The sequence below is a fragment of the Perognathus longimembris genome, chromosome 2, assembly GCF_023159225.1.
Source record: "Perognathus longimembris pacificus isolate PPM17 chromosome 2, ASM2315922v1, whole genome shotgun sequence".
Classification (NCBI taxonomy): Eukaryota; Metazoa; Chordata; class Mammalia; order Rodentia; family Heteromyidae; genus Perognathus; species Perognathus longimembris.
The window spans coordinates 117,595,126-117,618,465 of NC_063162.1; the positions used below are offsets into that span (position 1 = coordinate 117,595,126).

A 23,340-nucleotide genomic window follows, 5' to 3' on the forward strand; every position below is an offset into this window, starting at 1 on the left:
TTTGAACCACGATTCTCAGATCTCATTCTGTTGAGTAGCTAGGAGTATAGGTACGAGCCACCGCTGCCTGTCTAGAAAGTCTATTGTTTTTATTTATTTATTTATTCATTTACTTACTTACCTACTTATTTTGGTCCGTTATGGTTTGTTTTTTTTTAGATGTAATCGTAATTTTATTACAAAACCATTCTTTTGGCATTAGTTGGTTATAGTGATAGCAAGATACTGTGAGTGTGGCATAGCAGCTCTAATGTAACAGTTATATTCCCTGCTTACTGAACCAAAACTATAGTTCAAACATATCACATACAAATTACCTGCTCATCATTGATACAAATCTTTACTTATATACCTTTTAGGAAAGAGTAGATTCTGTACCGTCTAATCTAGGATCAGATTAAATGTTGATAAGAATACAAAAGTAGTAGTTCCCTCATGAGACCTTTTCCTTCCAAACTTGTACCACATAATGAAAGTGCATGGAACTACTTGAAATGAATTCTGCAGGATCACGGTCTTTCCAAATATCCTAATCTGTTAAATCAACTACTTGATTTGCAACCAAGTCACAGCTCTCCATACCTAATTGCCTTTCTTGTGGATATCTATGAAGACATGCTAGAAAACCAATGTGACAACAAGGAGGACATTCTTATTAAAGCATTAGAGTTATGTGAAGTCCTAGCTAAAGAAAAGGACACTATAAGAAAGGAATATTGGAGGTATATTGGAAGATCTCTTCAAAGCAAACACAGTAGAGAAAGTGACTTACCATCAAATGTACAGCAGTAACATGACCCAGAACTTGATGGGATGCTTTTATTTATTTAAGGGACTCTACAGCAAGAGTTTAAAACTAAGGCGATCATTCTCTTACCCATGCTGTAAAACATATGCTGCACAGGTATTGGCTTTTTAACAAGAACTAAGTGTAATGTTCCTTAGGTGCTGCTATTAAGACTAACTCTAGGAACATTATGGTTTTTTTCTTTGTTTTATTTTGTTTTTCCAGTCCTGGGCCTTGGACTCAGGGCCTGAGCACTGTCCCTGACTTTGTTCAAGGCTACCACTCTGCCACTTGAGCCACAGTGCCACTTCTGCCCTTTTTCTATATATGTGGTGTTAGGGAATCTAACCAAGGGCTTCATGTATATGAGGCAAGCACTCTTGCCACTAGGCCATATTCCCAGCCCCCGTTAAGGGGTTTGAACTCAGGGCCTGAGGGCTGTCCCTGAACTTTTCTGCTCAAGTCTAGCACTCTACCACTTTGAGCCACACCACCAATTCTGGTTTTCTGGTGGTTAATTGGAGATGAGTGTCACAGACTTTTCTGCCATGGCTAGCTTCAAACTATCATCCTCAGACCTCAGCCTCTTTAGTATCTAGGTTTGCAGGCATGAGCCATTGGTGTGGGGTTAGTCTATTATTTGAGTAAATGGATAGTCTCTCCTGGCAGATTATGTGATGTCAAGATTTCTGTTATTGAGGTGTTTTTTTTTTTTGTCCTTTTCCCCTTCTTTCTTCCTTTTAATCAGTGATGATGGCTTTTACATAGCCTCTTTTTACCCAGTTCTACTTATCATTGACGCAAAAATTTCCCAGAATACACAGTGTATTAGGAATTTTTGTCTGGGGTTACAGAGAACAAGGAATATAACAAAAACTAAAAAAGAAAAGGCTTTGAGCACAGATTTAGGAGTCAGAGAGTCCTGCTACTTTACTACCTAAATGACTATTGATACATTTTGTTTAAGTCTTGGTTTTGCCTACTGGAGAATGAAGATAATAATGTTCCTCTCCCCTATTTTCTGAAGTCTAAATAAAATCCCTTAATGGTTTGAAAGGGAGATGCAGAAAAATTATATCACTCAGTGTACTGGTTGGCTCATAGTGAGACCTAATGGCTAGTATTACTAGGAAAAGAACTAGATACAGTTTCCTGACTCCTTGAAGATATCTACCATCTATGCTACTCTTTGAAAAGCTTCATTCTATTGCAAGATAAAGTCAAAGGACAGATGAATTGCAAATACTAATTTGCCTCTACTTCTATGGGGAATGGCAAGTATAGTTACTCTGTATCAAAAACTGTTTTTGTTCCTAGTGTTTCCTGTGGCTATTGCACATTTGGTTGCTGTTTTGGATGATCCCAAGATCAGAATATTCAGAAATGCTAATTGATTGCCATCTGTTCAAAAATGAGATAAAAAACTATCTATTTCTTGACCCAGACAATAGTCTGAAGATCACTCCTCCTTTGGCTCTCAGCTCAGTGCCCTTCCTCTGGCCATAAGAAATACTCATCACTTATCTAAACACTTCATTTTGGAATGAAGAAAATAAATGACTCAAAAGTAAGTTGGCAAATTTCTGAGTTCAAGTCTCTGGGTCACTGGCTGAGTAGAATTCTGCCACATACTTTTGTCAAATATGCTTTGGGTCTTAAGAGGCTCTAGGATAAACTGGAATCTCTTATCTTTTTATCCTGAGGAGAAATTCTTTTGCTCCTACTTAAAATTGCAAAATCCTACTGGGTGCTGGTGTCTCATGCCTGGAATCCTAGCTAGTTGGGAGACTAAGACCTAGAGGACTGTGGTTAAAAACAAGCCCCAATAGAGACGTCTGAGAGACTCCTCCTAAATAACAAGCAAAATGCCAGACTTGGAAGTATGCCCCTAATGGTAGAGGCAACTGTGAGCAATAAAGCTCAGGACCCTAAGTTCAAGCCTCTGAGTTTAAGCTTCAGTACTAATGCACACAGGTGCGCATGCACACACACATGCATGTATGCAAATATGCGCGCGCACACACACTACACACACAAAAATCACAAAATCCCTCTCTACCCACCCTCATTATGTCCCATCTTCTTTCCTCACTCTAATTTTCTCTTAGAACTCACCACTATCAACCACACCATATATTTTATTTATTCATTTATTCATTTAATCACAGTTTTTTTTTAATCTTCAAGTTAGTGCTTATTTAGTGACGTGTTCCATCTATCTTTGCTTTCTTATCTTTCTTGTACACTCTTTGCTGTGCCATTCAGTAATCCATAAAGCACATTCCTAACCAACATCTTTCATTTTCACTCTACCACTGAGCAGGTGCTGAAGCCCGATGACACTTAAGTTAAAACCTTGGCTCTTCCACTTTATTGAGAACTTTGGATAAATGGTTTCCATTCTTTGAAACTATTTCTTTTTCAATTATAAAATAAATGAGTTATTAAGATTGATCCTTATTTTGATATTTATAATTCCTTAGATGAAAGATAAACGTATATGAAGAAGCCTTAATGAATGCTCTCTGCTATTGTAGTCAGGAAGACTTCCTGTGCTGAAAAATAATCCCTGACAGGGCACTCTATTTTCCAACTTGAACATGATTCATACTGATCTCTCTACCTGAAAAGTCCTCAAAATACTTTTGTTTGTTACTTAAGCCCTTTATCATTAGATGTTCTTATTATTTGTATAATTTTCTTAATTTAAGTATTGTATGATATAAGGTTCATCTTTGAGGTTGCCAACCCAATTGATCATATGTCTTCACAACTTATTTTATTATTGATTGAGCTGGAAGTATTGGGGTTTAGACTGAGGGTCTCATGCTTACATACACATGCTATACCTCTTGAGTTATGACTCTAGATCTTTTGGATTTAGCTATTTTCCAGACAGAGCCTCAAGTTTTTACCAAAGATCTCCCTAAGAAAGTGACCATCCTATATAATTACTTTCCCCTTTAGAAAGATAGATGAATACAATTATGTTCTGTTTGTTTATTGATATGGGGGTGGGGGTCTCACTAATTCTTAGGGCTGACCTTGAACCATGAATTTCCTAATCTCTTCCTCTAAAATAGCTTGGATTATAGATAAGCATGATAACTCATTGACCTAGACTCTACAACTTAGCTGGCTTCATATCTAATTAATACCTAATTATATTAATTAATATCTAATTGTATCTTCATATCTAATTAATTAAATGTAGGCAAAGAAAATACTTGCCAAATGTTTATATTGGACAATTCAGAATTCTTCTGGCTTAATAATTCAATCTTTCTGTTACTTAGAAACACACATTTTCAGAAGGATTTTGAGTAAGGGAGAAATCAAAAGAAGGAACCTTAGAAAAAGATGACCTATGAAGAAGGAAATGAAACCATTACTGTCCCACAGGCTGCACAGCTGCAGCTGACAGTGACTTTGGTTTGTTCTCAACTTGTTATTTCAGGATCTGGGGGAGCTAGCTTTAGGAGGAATGATGTAAGATTCAGCTTAGGAAACCGAAACTAGGTTTTGAACAATATTAACCTTAACCAAATTAACATTTGTTTCTTCAACAAAATGTTCTGATATTACTAACAGAGACTTATATATATTACAATATATTGTATACTACTTGCAAGTTAAGGGTACTTTGTACACATTGGAGAAAAATACAAATGGCTAATAGGAACATAAAGAAATGTTCAACATTCTTAGCAATAAAAAAGTGCGAATCAAATCACTCAAAGATTCCATCTCATCCCAATCAGAACAGTAGCCATCCAGGAAACAAACAACAAACAGTAGCAAGGATACAGGGGAAAATAAACCCTCCTACACTGTTGGTGGGAATGTAAATTAGAGCAACTACTATGGAAATTAGTATGTAGTTTCCTCAAAAGACTAAAAATAGACCTTTATGATTCCTATTCACCACTATGAGACCAATTTCCAAGAAATTAAATCAATATACTGAAAAAAAATACCTGTAAAACTATGTTTACTGCAACACTGTTCACAAAGCCAAGCAATGAAGCAGTTTAGGTGACCAACAACTGATGAAGGGACAGGAAATATAAACAGATAAAATATTTGAGATTTACAGGTTGGTGCTGGTGGCTCACACTTGCAAACCTAGCTTACTCAGGAAGCTGAGACCTGAGGATCGTGGTTTGAAGCCAGCCCAGGCATGGGAGTCTGTGAGACTCTTATTTTATTTATAACAATAATTTAATTTTTATCACTTAATTTAATTAAATATATAATTTTACTTTAATTATTTAATTTAGGTTATTGGAGAAGAAACTGCTTAGAATAAACCAGAAGGAGAGCTGTAGCTCAAGTGGTAAAGTGCTAATCTTGAGCAAAAGAAGCTCAGGGATAGTGTCCAAGCCTTGAGTTCAAGTCCCAGGACCAGCATACATAAACACACACACACACACACACACACACACACACACATACACACTAGAGATTTATAAACCCATATATGTGTGAATAAGAAATAAATATAATAAAATGTAAAAATATAAGATATAAAAATAAAATACAAATGATAAAAAACAAAATAGTATCATTTACTGGAAAACAAATGCAATTGAAGAAATTGTATTGAGACAAAGAAGCTCAAGAAATAAAATATTTCACTTATATAGAGAAACTGGACCTAAAACATACCAGACCTAAGACACTTTCATGAACATGTACATATGTGTATATGTATAAATGTGTATATGCACATATATATGTGACTTTACATAGAAAATGAAGTAAACTGAAGACTACTCAGGATGAAAGAGGACAAGGGAAAAAGAAAAATAATTTTGTAATGCATTGCAAGTATAAATAAAAAAAGCATTAAAAACTTCGATGAAAACTTGATCAATAAGGAAAAAGAAATAAATTGTTAGGTAATAGCAACTATGAAAACTGAAAAAAAAACATTTTGTTTCCTCTGGGAAGGTGGTTCAACTGAATGATGGAACACATGCCAAGTATCTATAGGGAAAACCAATTTCGATCCCAAGTGCTGACCAAAAAGAAGCTTATTTAAAACTTTGGGAGTTTATTTATAGAATATTTCTAAAAGACCTTGAGAAATAGCTTCTGTGATTCTTCTATAGGAGCTAAACTCCATGTCTATGAGTATGGAACTTCATAACTTTTATGTTAGCAATTAAAAACCAAATAACATCATATCTCAGAATATCCTGTCACCATGGAATTTCAGATTTCCCAGGATTGTTGAATGAATTTCACAACTCATTTCAGATTAAATAGTTGGCTAAAAAGGGCACTACCTTGTGAATTGTTTGATAACAACAGATAATAAGGCAGCAGGAGAATGTGCATTTTTCTAAGCCTCATAAGAGTGGAAAAAGTGAAAGAACCTACAGGAGTTTATAAATAACTCCTGCCTTCAAGTATACTATTCCACAAGAAAGAAATTTCTGCTCAATATATTTCTATTTGTTATGATTTAGAACAGACATACTTCAATTTGCTTAGCCAACTTGTTTAATTTTGGCGCTGAATTTATTTAATTTTAGCCACATTCACATTAATTACTTTCACTAACTTACACTATTTTTAACCAACTTTTTAAAGTTAAGAAATAGGAAATCTGAAACAATGACTTTTGTGGAGACAGATGTGGGCTTGTCCTGGCCCAGTGCTTACTAACAAGGCACATTTCAGCAGATGGCCTAAGCTTTTTAACTCTGGAGGAACCTGGTGTTGCACATACGGAAACTGAAGCTCATAAACATTTTATGCAAAGACCCAACATATAAATTCATCTTTTCCCCTTCTTTCTCAAAGGTATTACAGTATTACAAAATAGCAAATAAAAACCTAAGAAAAGGTAAGTTAATTTTCTACTTATGGCCAACGGCAAACAGGATTCATTTATTTTGGTATTGTTTTTTTGTTGGTTGTGGGGGCTTGAACTCTTGGCCTGAGTGCTATCTCTGGGCAAGAGACAGTGCTCTATCACTTTGAGCCACAGCACCATTTCCAGTTTCCTGGTGGTTAATTGGAGATAAGAATCTCATGGGACTTTCCTTTCCTGGGATGGCTTTGAATCGCCATCCTCAGATGTAGCTAGGATTACAGGCTTCTGGACATTAAGCTGTTTTATATTTATTAAGGATCAGTAGTGGAGCCTGATGCTTATTGAACCAGCACCTTTCTGGGGGCCTGATGTCAGGTACCTCTGAGCTATCCAGTTTCACCCTTCCCTTGAATTTAAATATTTAAAAGTTGTCCCTGTAGAGAAAGGAAAACATTTGTATTCTATTTTTCTTCTGGTCATTTGAGTACTATTAACAAGATTTTCATTTGTAGTTAAAGGGAAAATGTAGACTACATGTAAATCTTTCCCAGATGAGCCATTTTTCCTGCTGTGGGAAGCAGCAGGCAGCTGGATGAATATTATTTTCCAGAAGTCAGAAAACAACATCCAAAGTGGCTCTGATGCCCACCTCCAGGAAGGAGCCTGAGCCAGGAATTCACACTCCTTGGTGTCCAGTGAGGAAAGAAATTGATCATAGGTAAACTGTAAAAAGACCAAATATTGAGTGTGGAGAGTGGAGAAACTCTTGCTGGTAGGAACTCTGAAGAATTTTACTCTGCCCTCCTATCCTCCGTTTAAAAAACAAAAGGACAAAAATGCTTTACTGAGGAAGTAGACTATTATAGAATGGCAGAAAACATTCATTCAAGTTATAGATATTGTTCACATCCTACCCCACACCCCCATCCCTCTAGCCCCCAAATGTAGAAAATCCCTATTTAGGCCTTTTACAGGCTGAATGGCCATGCACTAGCAGAGAGCACTGATGTGTTTTTCTAAGGCTGCAACTGAGTTTCCTCTTCCCTTGGGTTTTTTCTTTTTATTCCAGCGTCTACATTTTCCAATACATATGCATGGAAAAGTTAGATACTGTGTATTTTTAAAACTTGGAGAGAGGTGAGGGGCCCTTATTTCCTGCTGCGTAGTGTCCTCCTTTTCCTGGCTTCACAAACAAAACCCGGATGTAACTTGGAAACGAGTCTTAAAAAAAAAAAAAAAAAAGGAACAAAAGTAAAACTTCAGTTGCCTGCAGTCCAGCTTCAGCGAGTCCGGACTGGCTGTTGGGGCGTGGCGAGGTGCTGGGCCAGGGCGGCCTGGGGCCAGCCCGCCGTCCCTGCTGGGGAATCTGCGGAGGCAGAAAGCGGCTGGGTCAGGTCTCCAATTCAAACCTGCCCGAGCTCCTCGCGCTGGCCTCCTGGACTTGCAGAAACTGGAGGGAACGCAGAGGGCTTTGGGGGTCGTGGCCACAGCACAGGCCGGGTGAAGGGGGTTCCTGGAGGAAGCCAGTTCCCTTGGGAACTGGGGACCGCGGGCGTTGCCTGGAAGCCAAGTCTTGTGGGACCCGGTAGTGGTGGTGGGGTGATCAGGGCCCGCAGTTATTTGGGGAGTTGCCCCCCTTCTCAGCACTTTCAGGGGCTCCACTGGTGTAGGCCATCCTTGGGCCCAGTTCTGGGGCCATAATGCCTGCTCTTCACATTGAAGATTTGCCAGAGAAGGAAAAGCTCAAGATGGAAGTTGAGCAACTTCGCAAAGAAGTGAAGTTGCAGAGACAGCAGGTAAGGTGTCTCCTCCCTGCTGAGAGATGAAAATGGGCTGTTGAGGGGCTCTGTCTTCCTGGTTGGTTGCAGTCAAACAGAGTGGGTTTCTTCTTGTAGTGCTTGGGACAATGTTTGGGAGTGGCTGCAGCTGGCTGTTTTATGTAGGGAAGTTTGAGCTGAAGGAGAATGAGGATCTGGGGATCTCCAGGTCCTGTCGTGTCAAGAATGGTCTGCTATCAGGAAACCACAAGAAATCGTAAAACTCAAGTGTAAGAAAAAGGCTGATGGACATTTGGTTCTGGAACGGATGGCATTTGAAAGCAATATTCTCTAAAGCCACAGTTTAAAGTATTTAAACTACTTTATTTAGCTTTGAATGAACTTTAGTAGGGTTTTTTAGTGCTGTGATAGGACAGTCAGTATTCTAGGGTTAGAGAACAAAATGTCCGGATTTCTATTTTTATTCTTTGGTTTTAAACTTTCATCTCTGTATGTTTTATAAGAATGCATAGCATGTGAACACAGTCATATGAGTTGGTATTTGCTTATAAACAAATGATTACATGGAAGAACATCTGATTGTAATTCAAAAATTTTACAAGTTGGGCATGGTGGTGTACTCCTGTAATCTCAGATGGAGGTAGGAAGATCTAGAGTTTTAGGACTGCATCAGTTACATAGCAAGATGAAAAAAAAAAAAAAAAGAAGAAAGGAAGGGACCAAGTATGAAGATGATTACAGTCAATGAAAATATATGTCCTGTTGCTAGAAGTCACTGGAATCTGAAGGAGGTTTTGAAATGTTTTACCTCAGTTTCTTACTGGTAATAGAAGCCTTTATTGAGACACTTTCTTTTTCACTCAGTCACAGCAATCTTTACTGTATCTTCCACAGTAATGAAAATTTGAACCCATTTATTTAATTTGTGAGAGTTGGGCTGGAGATGAAACTCAGGACCTTGAGAATTCTAGGCAAGCACTCCACTACTCCAATTACTTTGGCTTTGTGTATTTGCAGTTTAGTACTTAAAAGATTAAAGAGATACAAGGGGAATGATGCAACATTAAGTGGTAGAAATGGGGAGGTTGACTTCTCACTTGTCTTTTCCTCCAAGTTGACCTTCCCTTTAAAAATTCCAAATCCACATTCTTTCTAGATTTCACAGCAAGATGTCCTTTTTATGTGGAAGGATTTAAAGCTTTAAAAATAATAATAAATGTCATTAAACGTGGTGACTCAAGCCTATAATCCTGTCTACTTGGGAGGCAGAGATGAGGAATGCTGTTCCAGACTAACCTCAGGCAAAAAGAAGTTCCTGAGAGTCCATTTCAACCGGTGGTCCAGTGAAGTCATAGCCCAGCCACAGGGAAACGCAATGGGCGCGGTGGCAAACGCCTGTAAACACGGAAGCACAACTAGGAGGATAGCAGTCTAGCCATCCCAGCCATACGCTTTATATGCTCCGATTCACGAGACCCTACCTCAAAAATGACCAATGCACAAAGGGTCTGGAGTAGTGGCTCAAGTAGTCCAGCCCACGCCTAGCTTTGAGATCCCGAGTTCAATTCCCAGTTCTATTTTTAAAAGTGGTTAATGGGATAAAATGTGTTCCAGTATCTAAATAGTAATCTTGTTTCTTAATAGAAACTTGTTTCGTTCATAGCAAAGCCCCCATTGTTTAGCATTGATCATTTAGATTTGTTTTCACATGATTTTTTTTCACAACCTTGGGTGTGATGTATTAAACAGAAGTGCAACTCTGAAACAATTCATTGCTTGTGAAGAGTTGTAAGATCTTATTTGGTTGATATCACTGTGCAGAACTTACAGGAGGAAAAAAGGAGAGCAAGTTCTTCTAATTGCTTAGTTGTCGGTTCGCTATTTGGGTTCTGACTGCAACTGACCATAATGAAATAAAACATCATGCATTAGCAGGTTTTTCTCTGCCAGCTGCCCTGCCCATTAGAACACAGCCTTACTCCATCAGCTTTCCAACTCTGAAAACCCCAGCGTATGCCAGAGATAGAGAGAAAACTTAATGGTTTTGGGATACAAGAAGGAAGAATCTAAGCCCAATAAATAGACATTTAAAGTAGTCTAATAAAACTTTATTTTTTAAGTTATATAAATTTACTTACACACATACTTTACACATAACTTTGAAAGAAATAGCCCTATATGAATATAGAAGTGAACAAATGACATTTGTATTTTTGTGTAGTTTAAATTGCATCATTTTGCAATTACTAGTCATGTACTACAGTGCAACACTGTACTATTTGCACGTATTTCTAAGTAAATTTTGTACATTGGGGATACTTAGGTAAACACATCGTAGTGATACCCTTTAAAGGACTATAGGCAGAGATTACATATTCAATGGTACACTTGACCACATTCTGTAGGTCTGTATTATTCTGTAAGTGTCCATTTTCTAGAGCTTTTCTAATTCTTCTAATTTCTTCATAATAATAAAGGCTTTGATTAAACTTTTTTTAGTTTCCCATTTATTCTTGTTTTTTTAACTCATTGTTCTAACCTGTCATTTAAGAATAGACTTTTTGAATAAGCTATTCAATCTTTTCTCCATTGTAGAAAAAGTTTTAGCTGATTATACAAACACAAGAATCTCAGATAAGTTTAATGAGCCTCTGATAAAGCTTTTTATTTTGATCATTGCCTTCACAGAAGGAAAGAATTCTGAATAGAATTAGTTGGGCACCTTCACCCTTTTCAGAGCCAGGCTTTTCCCAATGTTTCTATCATGGTGTTAAATTCCATAACATAGCATATACTGTTAAGCAAGAATTGTGGTTCAATAGATTCCTGAATATTTGGGGATTATCTATCATTTCATTAACATGGAGAATTAAAAGCAGAGAATGTTCTAGTTCCCAAAGTATGGTAGGCATGTATGGCTTCACAGAACAAATCATATGATGAACAATACTGGGGACAATCATTTAATGTAGTGAACTTCACATTGTTTTAGTCTTGACCAATAATAAGGAGTATTTTTACATAGGTTATATCATATATATTATGAATAAAAGAGAATATTAGATTACAGTGGAAATTTAAAGATAGTGTTTTTAAAAATAGTTAAAGCCTGTTTACTATAATTTTATTTTAAAAGTAGTGATAATATTTGACCATCTCTGTCTGATTTCACTTTGTTTTTTGTTTATTCTGGACTTCAGGTGTCTAAATGTTCTGAAGAAATAAAGAACTATATTGAAGAACGTTCTGGGGAGGATCCTCTGGTGAAAGGAATTCCAGAAGACAAGAACCCCTTCAAAGAAAAAGGCAGCTGCGTCATTTCGTAACTCTGGGGAGAAATGTTATTCTCAGTAGAAGAGTGATTTTTTTTTCTGTGTTATTTTCCCCTACATGCCTTGTAAAGAAGAAAAATATAACTTGAAAGGAGACTCCTTAAAGCACTCTATCCATAGGCTGATGCATAACAATATCTGTTTCTCATCATTGTTCACTATACCCCCTCTGTAAGAGGACAGATCACCTGATGTACAATCACAGAATTAAGGACATTACTTCTGCATGACTCATTTCTTTCATCATATTGCTTGATGCTTCAAATAAAGTTTGTCTTGAAAATAGTAATGTTGCTGAGTTTACTAAGTATTTTCACACACTTTTGACACTATGAACATTTGTATTGCTCTCATTAACCTTTTGTGTTTTGGGGGTTTATGACTGAAATTCCAAAATATTTCCACTTCACGTATGTACTGTGCTAAATTCTGACTTCTAAATGTGTTGCTATAAGTATCAAAAATTGAGTCATTAAAATTCCTAAAATTATGAAGTTGAACCAGATTATCTAAGTCAAGAACTAGCCAAAGTAGTTCATTTAGGTGTGTGTGTGTGTGTTCCAATACTAAAGCTTAGAGTCTAGGCCTAGCAGTTGTTCCTTAGCTGTTCTGCTCAAGGTTGTTGCCCTTCCAAATGAGCCACAGCTCCATTTCCAGCTTTTTGGGTCTCATGGATTTTCCTGATAGGGAATGGCTTCAAACCTCAGTACTCAAATTTCAGATGTCTGAGTAGTTAGGATGATAGTTGTTAGCCACCATCACCAGGCTATCATTTAGATCTTGTTCAAAGTGTCCCTGCAGTAATGGTCTTAGGAAAGGGATCAGGATGGGAATCAGGAAAGGATTCATCCGTGAAGTATAATGGCTGCCCAGCCCTGGCTTTGGGGACTACTTTTGCTACACAAGCTGCACCTACCATGCGTTCTCCATGTCTCTGGATTAACTCTGTCATGCTAGCTCTGTGACATTGGCACAGACACTTGGATCTAGGCCCCATTAAAGTCGCAGGTCCAGGGCAAACATGCCTTTTTTCCTGCTCTTCCAAAAGAAACTGTGAATTTTGGAAAATAGTTTGATTGCTTCTTGCTGATTTTTATAAATTCTTCATGTACTGTTGGCCTTCATCCTTCACTGTGGTATGTGTTGCAAATAGCATCTCTCACCCCCTTTACACAGTGACCTTAGCTTCCGTGGTTTTAGCTGAAAAGTAGAACAAACCAGGAACAGTGCCTATTCAAGTTATTTATGAAAGAATCAGCAACCAAGACATCAAGGAAAGGAACTGTTCTTTGTCCCAGCTTGTTTTCCCTTCTCCCTCTCTGTCTTTTAGATTGTGAAATTGCTCAGGTTTGTACCAAAAGAAAAGTAAGCAAAAACCTTTGCAAATCAGCTTTATCTCAAATACATTTAGAAACGCTGCTGTAGCTCAAAGAGCACTATCCTTGAGCAAAAAACTCAGACATAGAGCCCAGGCTGAGTTCAAGCCCCATGACTGGCCAAAAAACAAAGACACACACTTAGTTACTAATATCTACTGGAATTTAAACTATGGCACCAGAAGCCCACATATTTCATGGATGAGACTTTACTTCCTCTTAGATACATAGGTACAGGATCATGATCAAGCCATATAGGTAACTGTGCCTGAAAGTTTCCTTAAGTGTATCATTCTCCATGCTCTGATGTTTCTTTCATTTCCCTCTATAGGAAGGAACAAGACAATGAAATATCCCACTATATGGTTAAAATAAGCTAATTTTTCTTCCATTTTTAAAAAGAGGAATAAGACATCTAGGCTTTTGCAAAACAGTTATGACAGATCCAAAGCAGGAGCCATTTTCTTTTCTTGTTTTAAATTTTATTTATTATTTTTATTTTTTTATTGTCAAACTGATGTACAGAGAGGGTACAGTTTCATACGTTAGGCATTGGATACATTTATTGTACTGTTACCTCCTCCCTTATTCCCCCTTCCCCCTCCCCCTTTCCCTCTCCTCCCATGAGTTGTTCAGTTGGTTTACACCAAACAGTTTTGCAAGTATTGCTTTTGTAGTCGTTGGTCTTTTTATCCCGTGTTTCTCGATTTTAGTATTCCCTTTCACTTTCCTAGTTCTAATACCAGTATATACAGTTTCCAACGTACTCAGATAAGATACAGTGATAGTGCAGGGACAACCACAGGAAGGGGATACAAGATGATCATCAACAATAGAAGCTACGGTTTCACATGACATGTTGAAAGTGATTACAACAGTGATGTAACAGTAGTTTCCATAACATGGAGTTCATTTCACTTAGCATCATCTTATGTGTTCATAAGGGCATAGCTATTGGGCTCTTGTGATCCTCTGCTGTGATTAGCCTAAACCTGTGCTAATTATTCCCTATGAGGGAGACCATAGAGTCCATGTTTCTTTGGGTCTGGCTCACTTCACTTAGTATAATTTTTTCCAAGTCCTTCCATTTCCTTACGAATGGGGCAATGTCATTCTTTCTGATAGAGGCATAAAATTCCATTGTGTATATGTACCACATTTTCCTGATCCATTCGTCTACTGAGGGGCATCTAGGTTGGTTCCATATTTTAGCTATGACAAATTGTGCTGCTGTGAACATTGCTGTGCTGGTGGCTTAGTGTGTTCTTGTTTGTGGTCTTTTGGGTAGATGCTCAAAAGTGGGGCTGCTGGGTCATAGAGGAGCTCTATATTTAGCCTTCTGAGGAATCTCCATACTGCTTGCCAGAGTGGCTGAACCAGTTTACATTCCCACCAACAATGAAGTAGGGTTCCCTTTTGGCCACATCCCCTCCAACATTTATTATTGTTAGTTTTCTTGATATAGGACATTCTTACTGGGGTGAGATGGAATCTCAATGTTGCTTTGGTTTCCATTTCTTTTATGACCAGTGATGTAGAGCACTTTTTCATATGTGTCTTGGCCATTCTCTCTCTCTCTTTTTTTTTTTTTTTGGCCAGTCCAGGGCCTTGAACTCAGGGCCTGAGCACTGTCCCTGGCTTCTTTTTGCTCAAGGCTAGCACTCTGCCACTTGAGCCACAGTGTCACTTCTGGCCATTTTCTATATATGTGGTGCTGAGGAATCGAACCCAGAGCTTCATGTGTACAAGGCAAGCACTCTTGCCACTAAGCCATATTCCCAGACCCTCTTGGCCATTCTCATTTCTTCATCAGAGAAGTCTCTTTTTATGTCTTTAGCCCACTTGTTGAGGGGGCTATTGGTTCTTTGTGGTTTTATTTTGGAGGAATGTAATTTTTTTAGTTCTGCATATATTTTTGATATGAAGCTTTCGTCCATTGTATGGCCAGTAAAGATCTTCTCCCAATCTGTGGGCTTTCTGTTTATCTTGAGAGCTATGTCCTTTGCCCTGCAGAAGCTCTGCAGTTTGATGCAGTCCCATTTGTCCATCCTTTCTTTGATTTGTAGCATTTCTGGGTCTTTGTTAAGGAAGTTCTGTCCTGTGCCAAGGAAGCAGGGGCCATTTTCTCCTGGCATTTTCCAGGTGACAGCAATGGAGGTTTCTGAGTACTCAATGCTATTTTTTATTATAGATTTATTTTTATTAGTTGTACAAAGGGTTTCATTTAATTCACCATGATATAATGTCACCCCTTTCATCCTTCTTCCCCATCTCTTCCAACCTTACCCATCCCTTCAATTTACTTAGTTTCAAGGCTGATTTTAGCCCAAACTATGATCTGTTCTAAGAGAAGGTTTAAGAATAGAGAGGGTGCAATTCTTCCAAGCACTACTGAATGATTAATTCTTGGGTTGTGCCACAATATTAAACACTTAGCCCAGCTTGGGGCTTTGTTATGTTGGGGTATATAAGTTTTATTTTAATTAGAAATTTCATTTGTTTGCAGTTACCAACTTTTCTTCTGTTTTGTTAAAGAGTTTCTGGTATCCAGATCCCAGAACCTGCTTTCTTGAATGAGTGCCAGGGCAGCATTAATCCTCTAACTGCTTCTGGGTCTGCTTGGTAGATTCCACTGTGAATTTCTAGTCATCACGCTCAGCTCTCTGTCCATACAAATCCAAGGTCCAGGCTTTTCTTTATGTTTCTTAACCATATGACACCACCCTCTGGGGTTTCTTCATGAATATCCAATGTGTAGGTGCTTCTTCTAAATTTATATCTGTTAATTTACTGTGTTATTGCCAAAAGTCAGCAAACATAGAAGTTTTCTTGTTTTACAGAGATGCACAATGCTAAAATCTTAACTTGCAATAGGAACTATTATATATGCTAAAATCATGGCCCTGGCTAACTCCAAGTGGTAGGAGATGAGCATTTGGGGAAAAAAATAAAGCAGAATCAACATGAGTTAAAAATTTTTGTATCTTGTGAAACCTTCAAACCTAGTGTGGCAAAAGCTGATTGCACTAGGAGGAAATAAGTGGCCTCTTAAGAATAAACTTTACTGGGGCTGTGAATATGGCCTAGTGGCAAGAGTGTTTGCCTCTTATACATGAAGCCCTAGGTTCGATTCCTCAGTACCACATATATAGGAAATGGCCAGAAGTGGTGCTGTGGCTCAGGTTGTCAAGCGTTAGCCTTGAGCGGAAAGAAGCCAGGAACAGTACTCAGGCCCTGAGTCCAAGCCTCAGGACTGGCAAAAAAAAAAAAAAAAAAAAAAAAAAAAGAACTTTACTAAATTAAATGGGCTTATTAATTTCTAGGAAGCAAAGCAAACAGTTGAGAGATCTGATTATGGCCCTCTCATGCATTATAGTGTACAAAGAACTATAATATTTTTACTTATTTACTCAGAGAGCCAAACTCAGGAGTCCCAATGTTTTATTTCTGCTCCCAACACTGGCCATAATGAAGGTGAAAGCTATTGGAAGTCAATCCTGCCAGTCAATTTTGTCAACTTCCTGTCAGAAATTATTAATGTATTGTATACCCCTCTGTCTTCTATTCTTCCCTAATTTAACTTCTGGGCAGTCTGCATTCCTTTCTTGTCTTTTCCACATAATCCAAGATGGCAGATAGGAGAAAGATGACCAGAGTATTTGAACTTACTATTTATCTATTCCCTCCCATTCAAACTTGCTCCTATTTCCATTCTTCTGATCTTATGTCTGTATGTGGATTTTAGAGGATCCCTTATTAATATTTCTATGTTGGAAGGCTTCCCTTCGCTCTTGCAACAACACATTTCTCTTCTTAAAGTTCAATTCTTTCTCTTTAATACTGACCAATATTTCTCAGTCTTCTGATTTCTTTTCCTGTGCCACATAATTCCTCATAATATTGTGTTATAGCTGAAAGGTATGGGCTATCTGAAGGGAAAGAAGTTTGGTAACACTTTTTGATTAATGAATAGCACAGTTACAAGATTTTGGACACACAAATCATGAGCTTAAAGCCTTACACAGTCTTGCTGAATTGGTAGCTAACTGAAAATGCAAGATTCTTTTGACCTTTTGGAATGTTATTTCTAAAACTGACTTCCCTTAGAATTATTATAATACAGGGGTTCTCACATTTAAAATATTATCATGCATTTATATACACTTAAATATGTTACACATTTGTCATTTATGGAATGGATATAAAGTAATGTTATAAAAATAGTCTCCAACAATCATAAATCATGGTATACTAGATCAAGGTTTTGTTTGTCTATTTGGTCAGATAGTAAATACTTTAGCCTTTGAAAGTCTGCTAATTTTGCAGTAACTATTTCAATATGAAACCAATTACAGACAATGAGGTGTGTGTGTGTGTGTGTGTGTGTGTATGTGTGTGTGTACACTTCAACCCCACCCCCACCAAGGAATGTTCTAATAAAACCATTTTCTATAAAAAATAAGGAGCTTAATTTAGTGTACAACCATAGTCTACTGAGCTCTCATATTAGTGAAATGTGATCATTATGTTGAAGAAACTCAAATCAAAGGAGCTAAAATATCAGTACATGTCCTATAAATTAAAAGATATCATATGAAATGTATGTGTGTTTGAATGTACATCTTCTTATAGATTTTAGTCAGTAAATGCAGTTTGGATGAGAGTCTTAGTGCAGAAAGCCCAGATTTTGGTAATGTATGGCATTGAAGTTATTCTTGGACCTAAGTCTTTGCCTCCTACTCCTGGGAAATACTCTCTAAGCCCTTTGAATGCCCTACATAAGAGCATATTTACCTGGGGGATTTGAGCCATCATTAAGCCTGACATCACTATCAGTCTACATTGGCTGAAGACCTGGTATAGTTGACCCAGCAATTCTGGTGAAGATATTGAATACTACAGCTTGGGTGGACATCCCAGGCCAGCTATTCTCCACATATGGTGTTAAACACAGAGAACAGGGCTGCCTATGTCACCACTGGGACAAATTTGTCATTAGGCATTTCTTGGATTCTGCCCAATAATTCTCTGCTGTTGGCTAATTTTTAATCTCTATATTTCAGCTTTAATTAACTGTGGCTGTTAGTATGACAACTTTCTGTGAGTTCTAGTATATTTGTGACTTTTAGGGAATTTGGGGTAATGCTGGACTTGTAATTGGAAGCAACAAGACTTGTGGAGTGTGCACATTGTAACTTTGAAGACAGAAGAGGAAACCATGAAAGTGACCTTTATAAAGGTCATGCAGCAAATTAGTGGCAAAGGCTCAGTGAGGATATCAGGTTTGCAGTCTCCATGTTTAAAAGATTCTTCCTGCTCTTATGTGCCTTCCTGATGCTTGCCAACTTTGCTGAGGGCATCGGACTTTGTGCAAAGGTTTTGGTACACATTGTCTCATTCTATCTTCACAAGAATCCTATGTATGATTCAATATGTGCTAGAATAATCCTCTTTTATACAGTGACAAAACTAACGCTTACAGAGCTTAAAGAAATATCTATGGATTCAGGTTTTAAAATGGCGAAACAAGAATCTATATCTACTGATCCTCAATAAACATCAGTTCTTTTTTACTGATATATGTGTGTGTGTGTGTGTGTGTGTGTTCATTCCAGCCTTTAAAGAAGCAGAGCTTAAGTTTGTTCATTTGAAACTATCTGATTGCTTGAATTGCATTGTACACATCTTTTGTATTCTTCTTAGTACATAGCATACTTAGGCCTTTGTAAAGAGAAACTGAACAACAAATGAAGGTATAAGATGTGGAATATTGTTTTAACTGCAGTGCATCTTCTTGGTCTTCCTCGTTGTCTGTTTCCTTCTCCATTTCTTTCTTCCCTTCCTCCCCTTTCTTCTCTGTTTCTCTCCCTTTCTTCTCTTGCTTTCTCTTATTTCATCCTTTATCACCATTAATGTTATTATCAAAGCTCCCTTAAATTAATCTCAAGTTCCTGTATTTCCCAAAAATTGAATTAAAACAAAATTCTGAGAAGAGGCTATTCTGTTGTGTTTTATGTAAATAGGCTTTTGCACTTATGCTTTCTCTGGGTGTTTTACTTCTACATACTGCACAATACTCCACCAAAGTTATTTATTTTTCCTTCAGATACTTAAAGTAAGAATATCCACTAGATAAAATCTGGGGCTAGGAAAAACATAAAAATAGGCATGGCCTAACTTCTGCTAGTATCATTTCCTTGAATCTGAAATCAAAGGAGTGTTTTGACCATATAGCTCATGATTTATACCATTTAACTTTTTGACATTCAACTTCCTTTTGGCCTAACCACTTTTTATTTCCTTCCTGTTTTGATTATGGATTAGATTATAGATTACAGAGGGAGAACCATGTCTTTCTTGCTCCTTATTCATTTTATTTTCTAGAAGAAATATGGATTACTGGGGATGAAAAAAACCATCATATAACCCGTAACGCTTAACAGTAATTGTGACTTTTCTTTGTGTGGTGTGTTGACGTTTTCTAAATACAGTCATATTAATTCATTTGACTCAGAGAAGTAGGCAGGGTGATGCTATCTGCTTACTTTAACTGCAAGTGATGAGAATGACTCCCTTTCATCTTAGAGATGAGAAAATTAGGGCTCACATTAAGGGAATTTTCCAGGGGCATATATATGTATATATGTTGTATGTATATATATATATTGATATGTGTGTGTATATATATACCTATGTATATATATTATATACATATACTATATACAGCAGTGTATCTATAGTCAGGACTTCAAACTTCAGTTGAAGTTTGTACTCACCACATATCTGTATATTTTTTAAATACACATTTCTACACACTGAAAATCCTTGTCTTACCGGATACATTGGTATATATGTTTCAGGATTCAGTAAACTTTCTGAAATATAATTTTTAATATTGTAAATGAACTTTCCCCAATCCTTAAATACACCCTTAAGTCAATCTAGTATTTTGTTGATCAGGTTAAAAAAAGGTCTAACTTAAGAGAAAAAATACTTGTCTTCCTTTCCCACAGGAAAGGGATTGCTTTAGGTGTTTACTTCAGGCTATGTTGCTGTTTTACTGTGCTGAGAATGATAAAGAATTAAAGCTCACACCTGGTCTGCACACCCTCCACCCGGTGCCCTCCTTCCTCATCTCAGTAACCAGACTTCACCTGTCCAACCATTTTCTTCCTCTAGCTTTTCATATTATCATAACCAAGAAGGCAGCTGCTTCCACTCATTTTCCTTCTCTCAGCTCACCATACCAGCCTTTACAAATGAACTTTTGAAGCTTATACTTTAGACATCTCTCTCTTGGATGCAACTACATGCTGCTGCTGCTGCTGCTGTTGCTTCTCCTCCTTCTCCTCTGTTATTTTTTAATAGTACTTGGCTATGAATGCCTTGACTACCTCAACCATGGCCCTAGTTTCTAACAATGTCCCTTCTTTGATTATATTGATACCTGCCTCAGAAACCTCAGCCTCATCCTCTGTAGTTCCTGCCATTCTCAAGGTCTAAGATAATGATTGTCCTAACACTTTGAGCTTAGAAAATTTTCAATCTTTTTTTATACTTTTTTATCGTCAAGATGGTGTACAGAGGGGTTACAGTTACATACTTTAGATAGTGAATACATATACATATCTTCTCATACTTGTTACCCCCTTACTCATTTTCTCCCTCCTTCCCTCCTCCAACCCTGCAACCCACCCCCTCATTGCTTTCTTTTTTTTCCCCCAAAGAAGAATCTTACCCTTGATGTACATTGTCAGTCTAGTCTACAATGCTTATGACCTCTATGATTATTAACCATAAAACAATTCCTTCCAGATCAGCTGATATATATACATATATGTACATATATAGATATATATATGTATCTGTATATATATATATATACATATACATTTCTTTTCTTGTGCTTGGTGTAGTCTCTTTCTTCTTTTTCTTTAATTTCTTCTCTCCTCCCCACTGCCCTTGAGTTACTTAGTTTGTTCTCATCAGTGTCCATTACAGCTGTTGTGCCCTTTCTAGTGTATTTTCCCTTCATTCTGTGCCCTCTTGCCAGCTTCTTTCAGATGTGCATGTGTATACACCTTGTGTGAGGTAAAGGGTATGGGGTCCTTTAAATTCTCCAAGACTAATTACAAAAAAGTTCCATCTTAACCTCAATAGTTATAACATTCATTTTGTCTTTTCCATTATTCCACTGTACTGTGTCACTTTGAAGCATTGAAAATACTAGTACTTTGTTGTTATATTACCAATAGGTGAAAGATTCATAAAGACAATAATGAATAATTAACAGATGCTAATTTTAATGTAAAAATAATATAAAACATTAGTAAAATTTATGTTTAGTTCAGAGATGAATTAAAATGTGGACCAAATGGCTGCACTTTTTAATGTGATAATAGTTTGTAGTGTTCGAGGCAATGGTTGTCTGCAGTGTGTGGCCCTGTCTGAAGGAGAAAGTGAAGCACTTCTGAGATGTAGATGAAGTTTGGGTGTTAGGCAACATGGTTGTGCTTCCTTCCTAAAAACTCCTTGTGTTGAAGTTTCTAAAAAGTATATTTTCAATAGTACTTAGAAAGTGTTGTGACTTCAATTATATCCTTTTGGTAATAGTTAACAATTTTCTTTGTTTTTCCCTTGCTAATAATGAGTTCAGGAAACTTTCTAACACTTTAGTCATGTGTAATTCCCCAAACCAGTTGTCCTGTGTAGATCTTTTAAGTCTCCTTAAAAGGTATGGGGGGAGGGGACTCCATGGAGCATGAGAGATTTTTGTGGTAGAGGATTATGGGAATACAAAAGAGTAACAAAGGGTGGGAGGTCATAGCCTTGTGTCATTTCCACATTGTCTTTATAGGCTAATTAAGGATGCATTTCACTCTCCTTCTCCTCTTATTGGAATCCTGACAATTGTCAGGGGTCTGACCCCGGGTGCTCCTGAATGATTTATTTAAACCAGGACTTTATTTTTTTAATCAATCATCTGAGCCAGAAGGTCAAAGGCATCACAGGCCTAGACCCTGGGCCATCTTTCAGTGGGAGCAGGACCTTGGGTAGAATGTATAATGTAATGACAATCACATCTTATTTTATCATGACTTATGAACTTAAAATACTGTCTTTTATTTCTGGATTGTAGTTGCACATCAGTTTCCTTCATCTTCCCTTCCTTTTTACCTCTGCCAACATGTGCTTTTGTTAAAATTATTCCAATTTCTACTTCCAAACTTGGGAATTCTCTAAATTTCCATCTCTCTCTCCTGTTGTGCCAAGTCGCAAGATGACCACCAAGAAGGCCACCAAGACTCAGACGTTCCGAAATGCAAAAGCAAGGCAAGGCTTTATTCAAGCGAGCTGCAGCTCCGGCCTTGTCCTACCCACCGCAGAGGTTAGGAGGAAGCCTCGAGCTGCGGTTACACAGGGCTTATAAAGGCAAAAACAAAGTTACAACAATCAGGTGTTCAAGCAAGCAAGATTAGGACACAGGTACAAATCTGATTGGCTCAGGGCTCGAGGCATTCTGGGGGCAGTCAGAGTTAAGCATTCCCAGCGGTTAGAGTTCTAGACTGACTGGGCCCTAATGGGCTTGTCCTGGGTCTGCTCACAGGGCCTGCTTATCTCAGGTTCGCGTGGTAAAGTGGGGTTCGTGTGGTAAAGTGGGGATTGACTTCAAAGTCTGGCACTTTATTTCCTCCTTTTTTCTTTGGTACCTTGGGAGCCAATCATGGCTCCATTCTATCCATTTCAATGGCTTGCATGTCTAGGGGATGATATAGAGATAAGGCATGGGCCAATAGGGCCCAAAGTAGTCACTTAAAACAACTCTGGTCCCTTGGTTTTAAAGGGGGGCTGATGGGTGAAGATCATCCATCTTCTGTAGCTTCTTCAGGCTGACTGAGGGACGTTGACCTTACCTAGCCAGGAACCTATACTTTACCAAGGGGCTGCAGGATCAGATGTCCATTAGGAGCTTTACTCAAAACTGGAAATTATACCCGTATTCCTGAGCAAGCCCCAAACTACCAATGCCTTCTTGCTTGCATGGGACTTTACAGGACTCCTGCTAGTTGCTAAAATAAGGGGGTCACCCCACTTTGGAGCGAGCTGCCAAAATAACATCAACATTAGCCAGGGTAGCAAGGAAAGAAGGCAAAAAGAAAATTATAACAATATTCAGTCTAACTTTCTTTTCTTGAGGCGAAGGCGAAGTGGCTGAGTCAGGTGCTTAGAGACCTTCCATGTT

At 37.8% G+C, this 23,340-nt stretch overlaps 1 protein-coding gene across 1 annotated transcript; it reads left to right on the forward strand.

Annotated features, from left to right (window-relative positions):
• Nucleotides 1–7,878: 7,878 nt before the first annotated feature.
• On the forward strand, nt 7,879–12,006 carry Gng11 (G protein subunit gamma 11). The gene is made up of 2 exons (XM_048340040.1): nt 7,879–8,407; nt 11,590–12,006. The coding sequence occupies exons 1-2, from the start codon at nt 8,312–8,314 to the stop codon at nt 11,713–11,715; spliced, it is 222 nt and encodes a 73-aa protein (XP_048195997.1). The 5' UTR covers nt 7,879–8,311; the 3' UTR covers nt 11,716–12,006.
• Nucleotides 12,007–23,340: the final 11,334 nt, after the last annotated feature.

Coding starts and splice junctions, on each gene's coding strand:
- Gng11 (XM_048340040.1), top strand. CDS start 8,312: ATGCCTGCTCTTCACATTGAAGATTTGCCAGAGAAGGAAAAGCTCAAG. Junction 8,408..11,589: donor TGAAGTTGCAGAGACAGCAG/GTAAGGTGTCTC, acceptor TCTGGACTTCAG/GTGTCTAAATGTTCTGAAGA.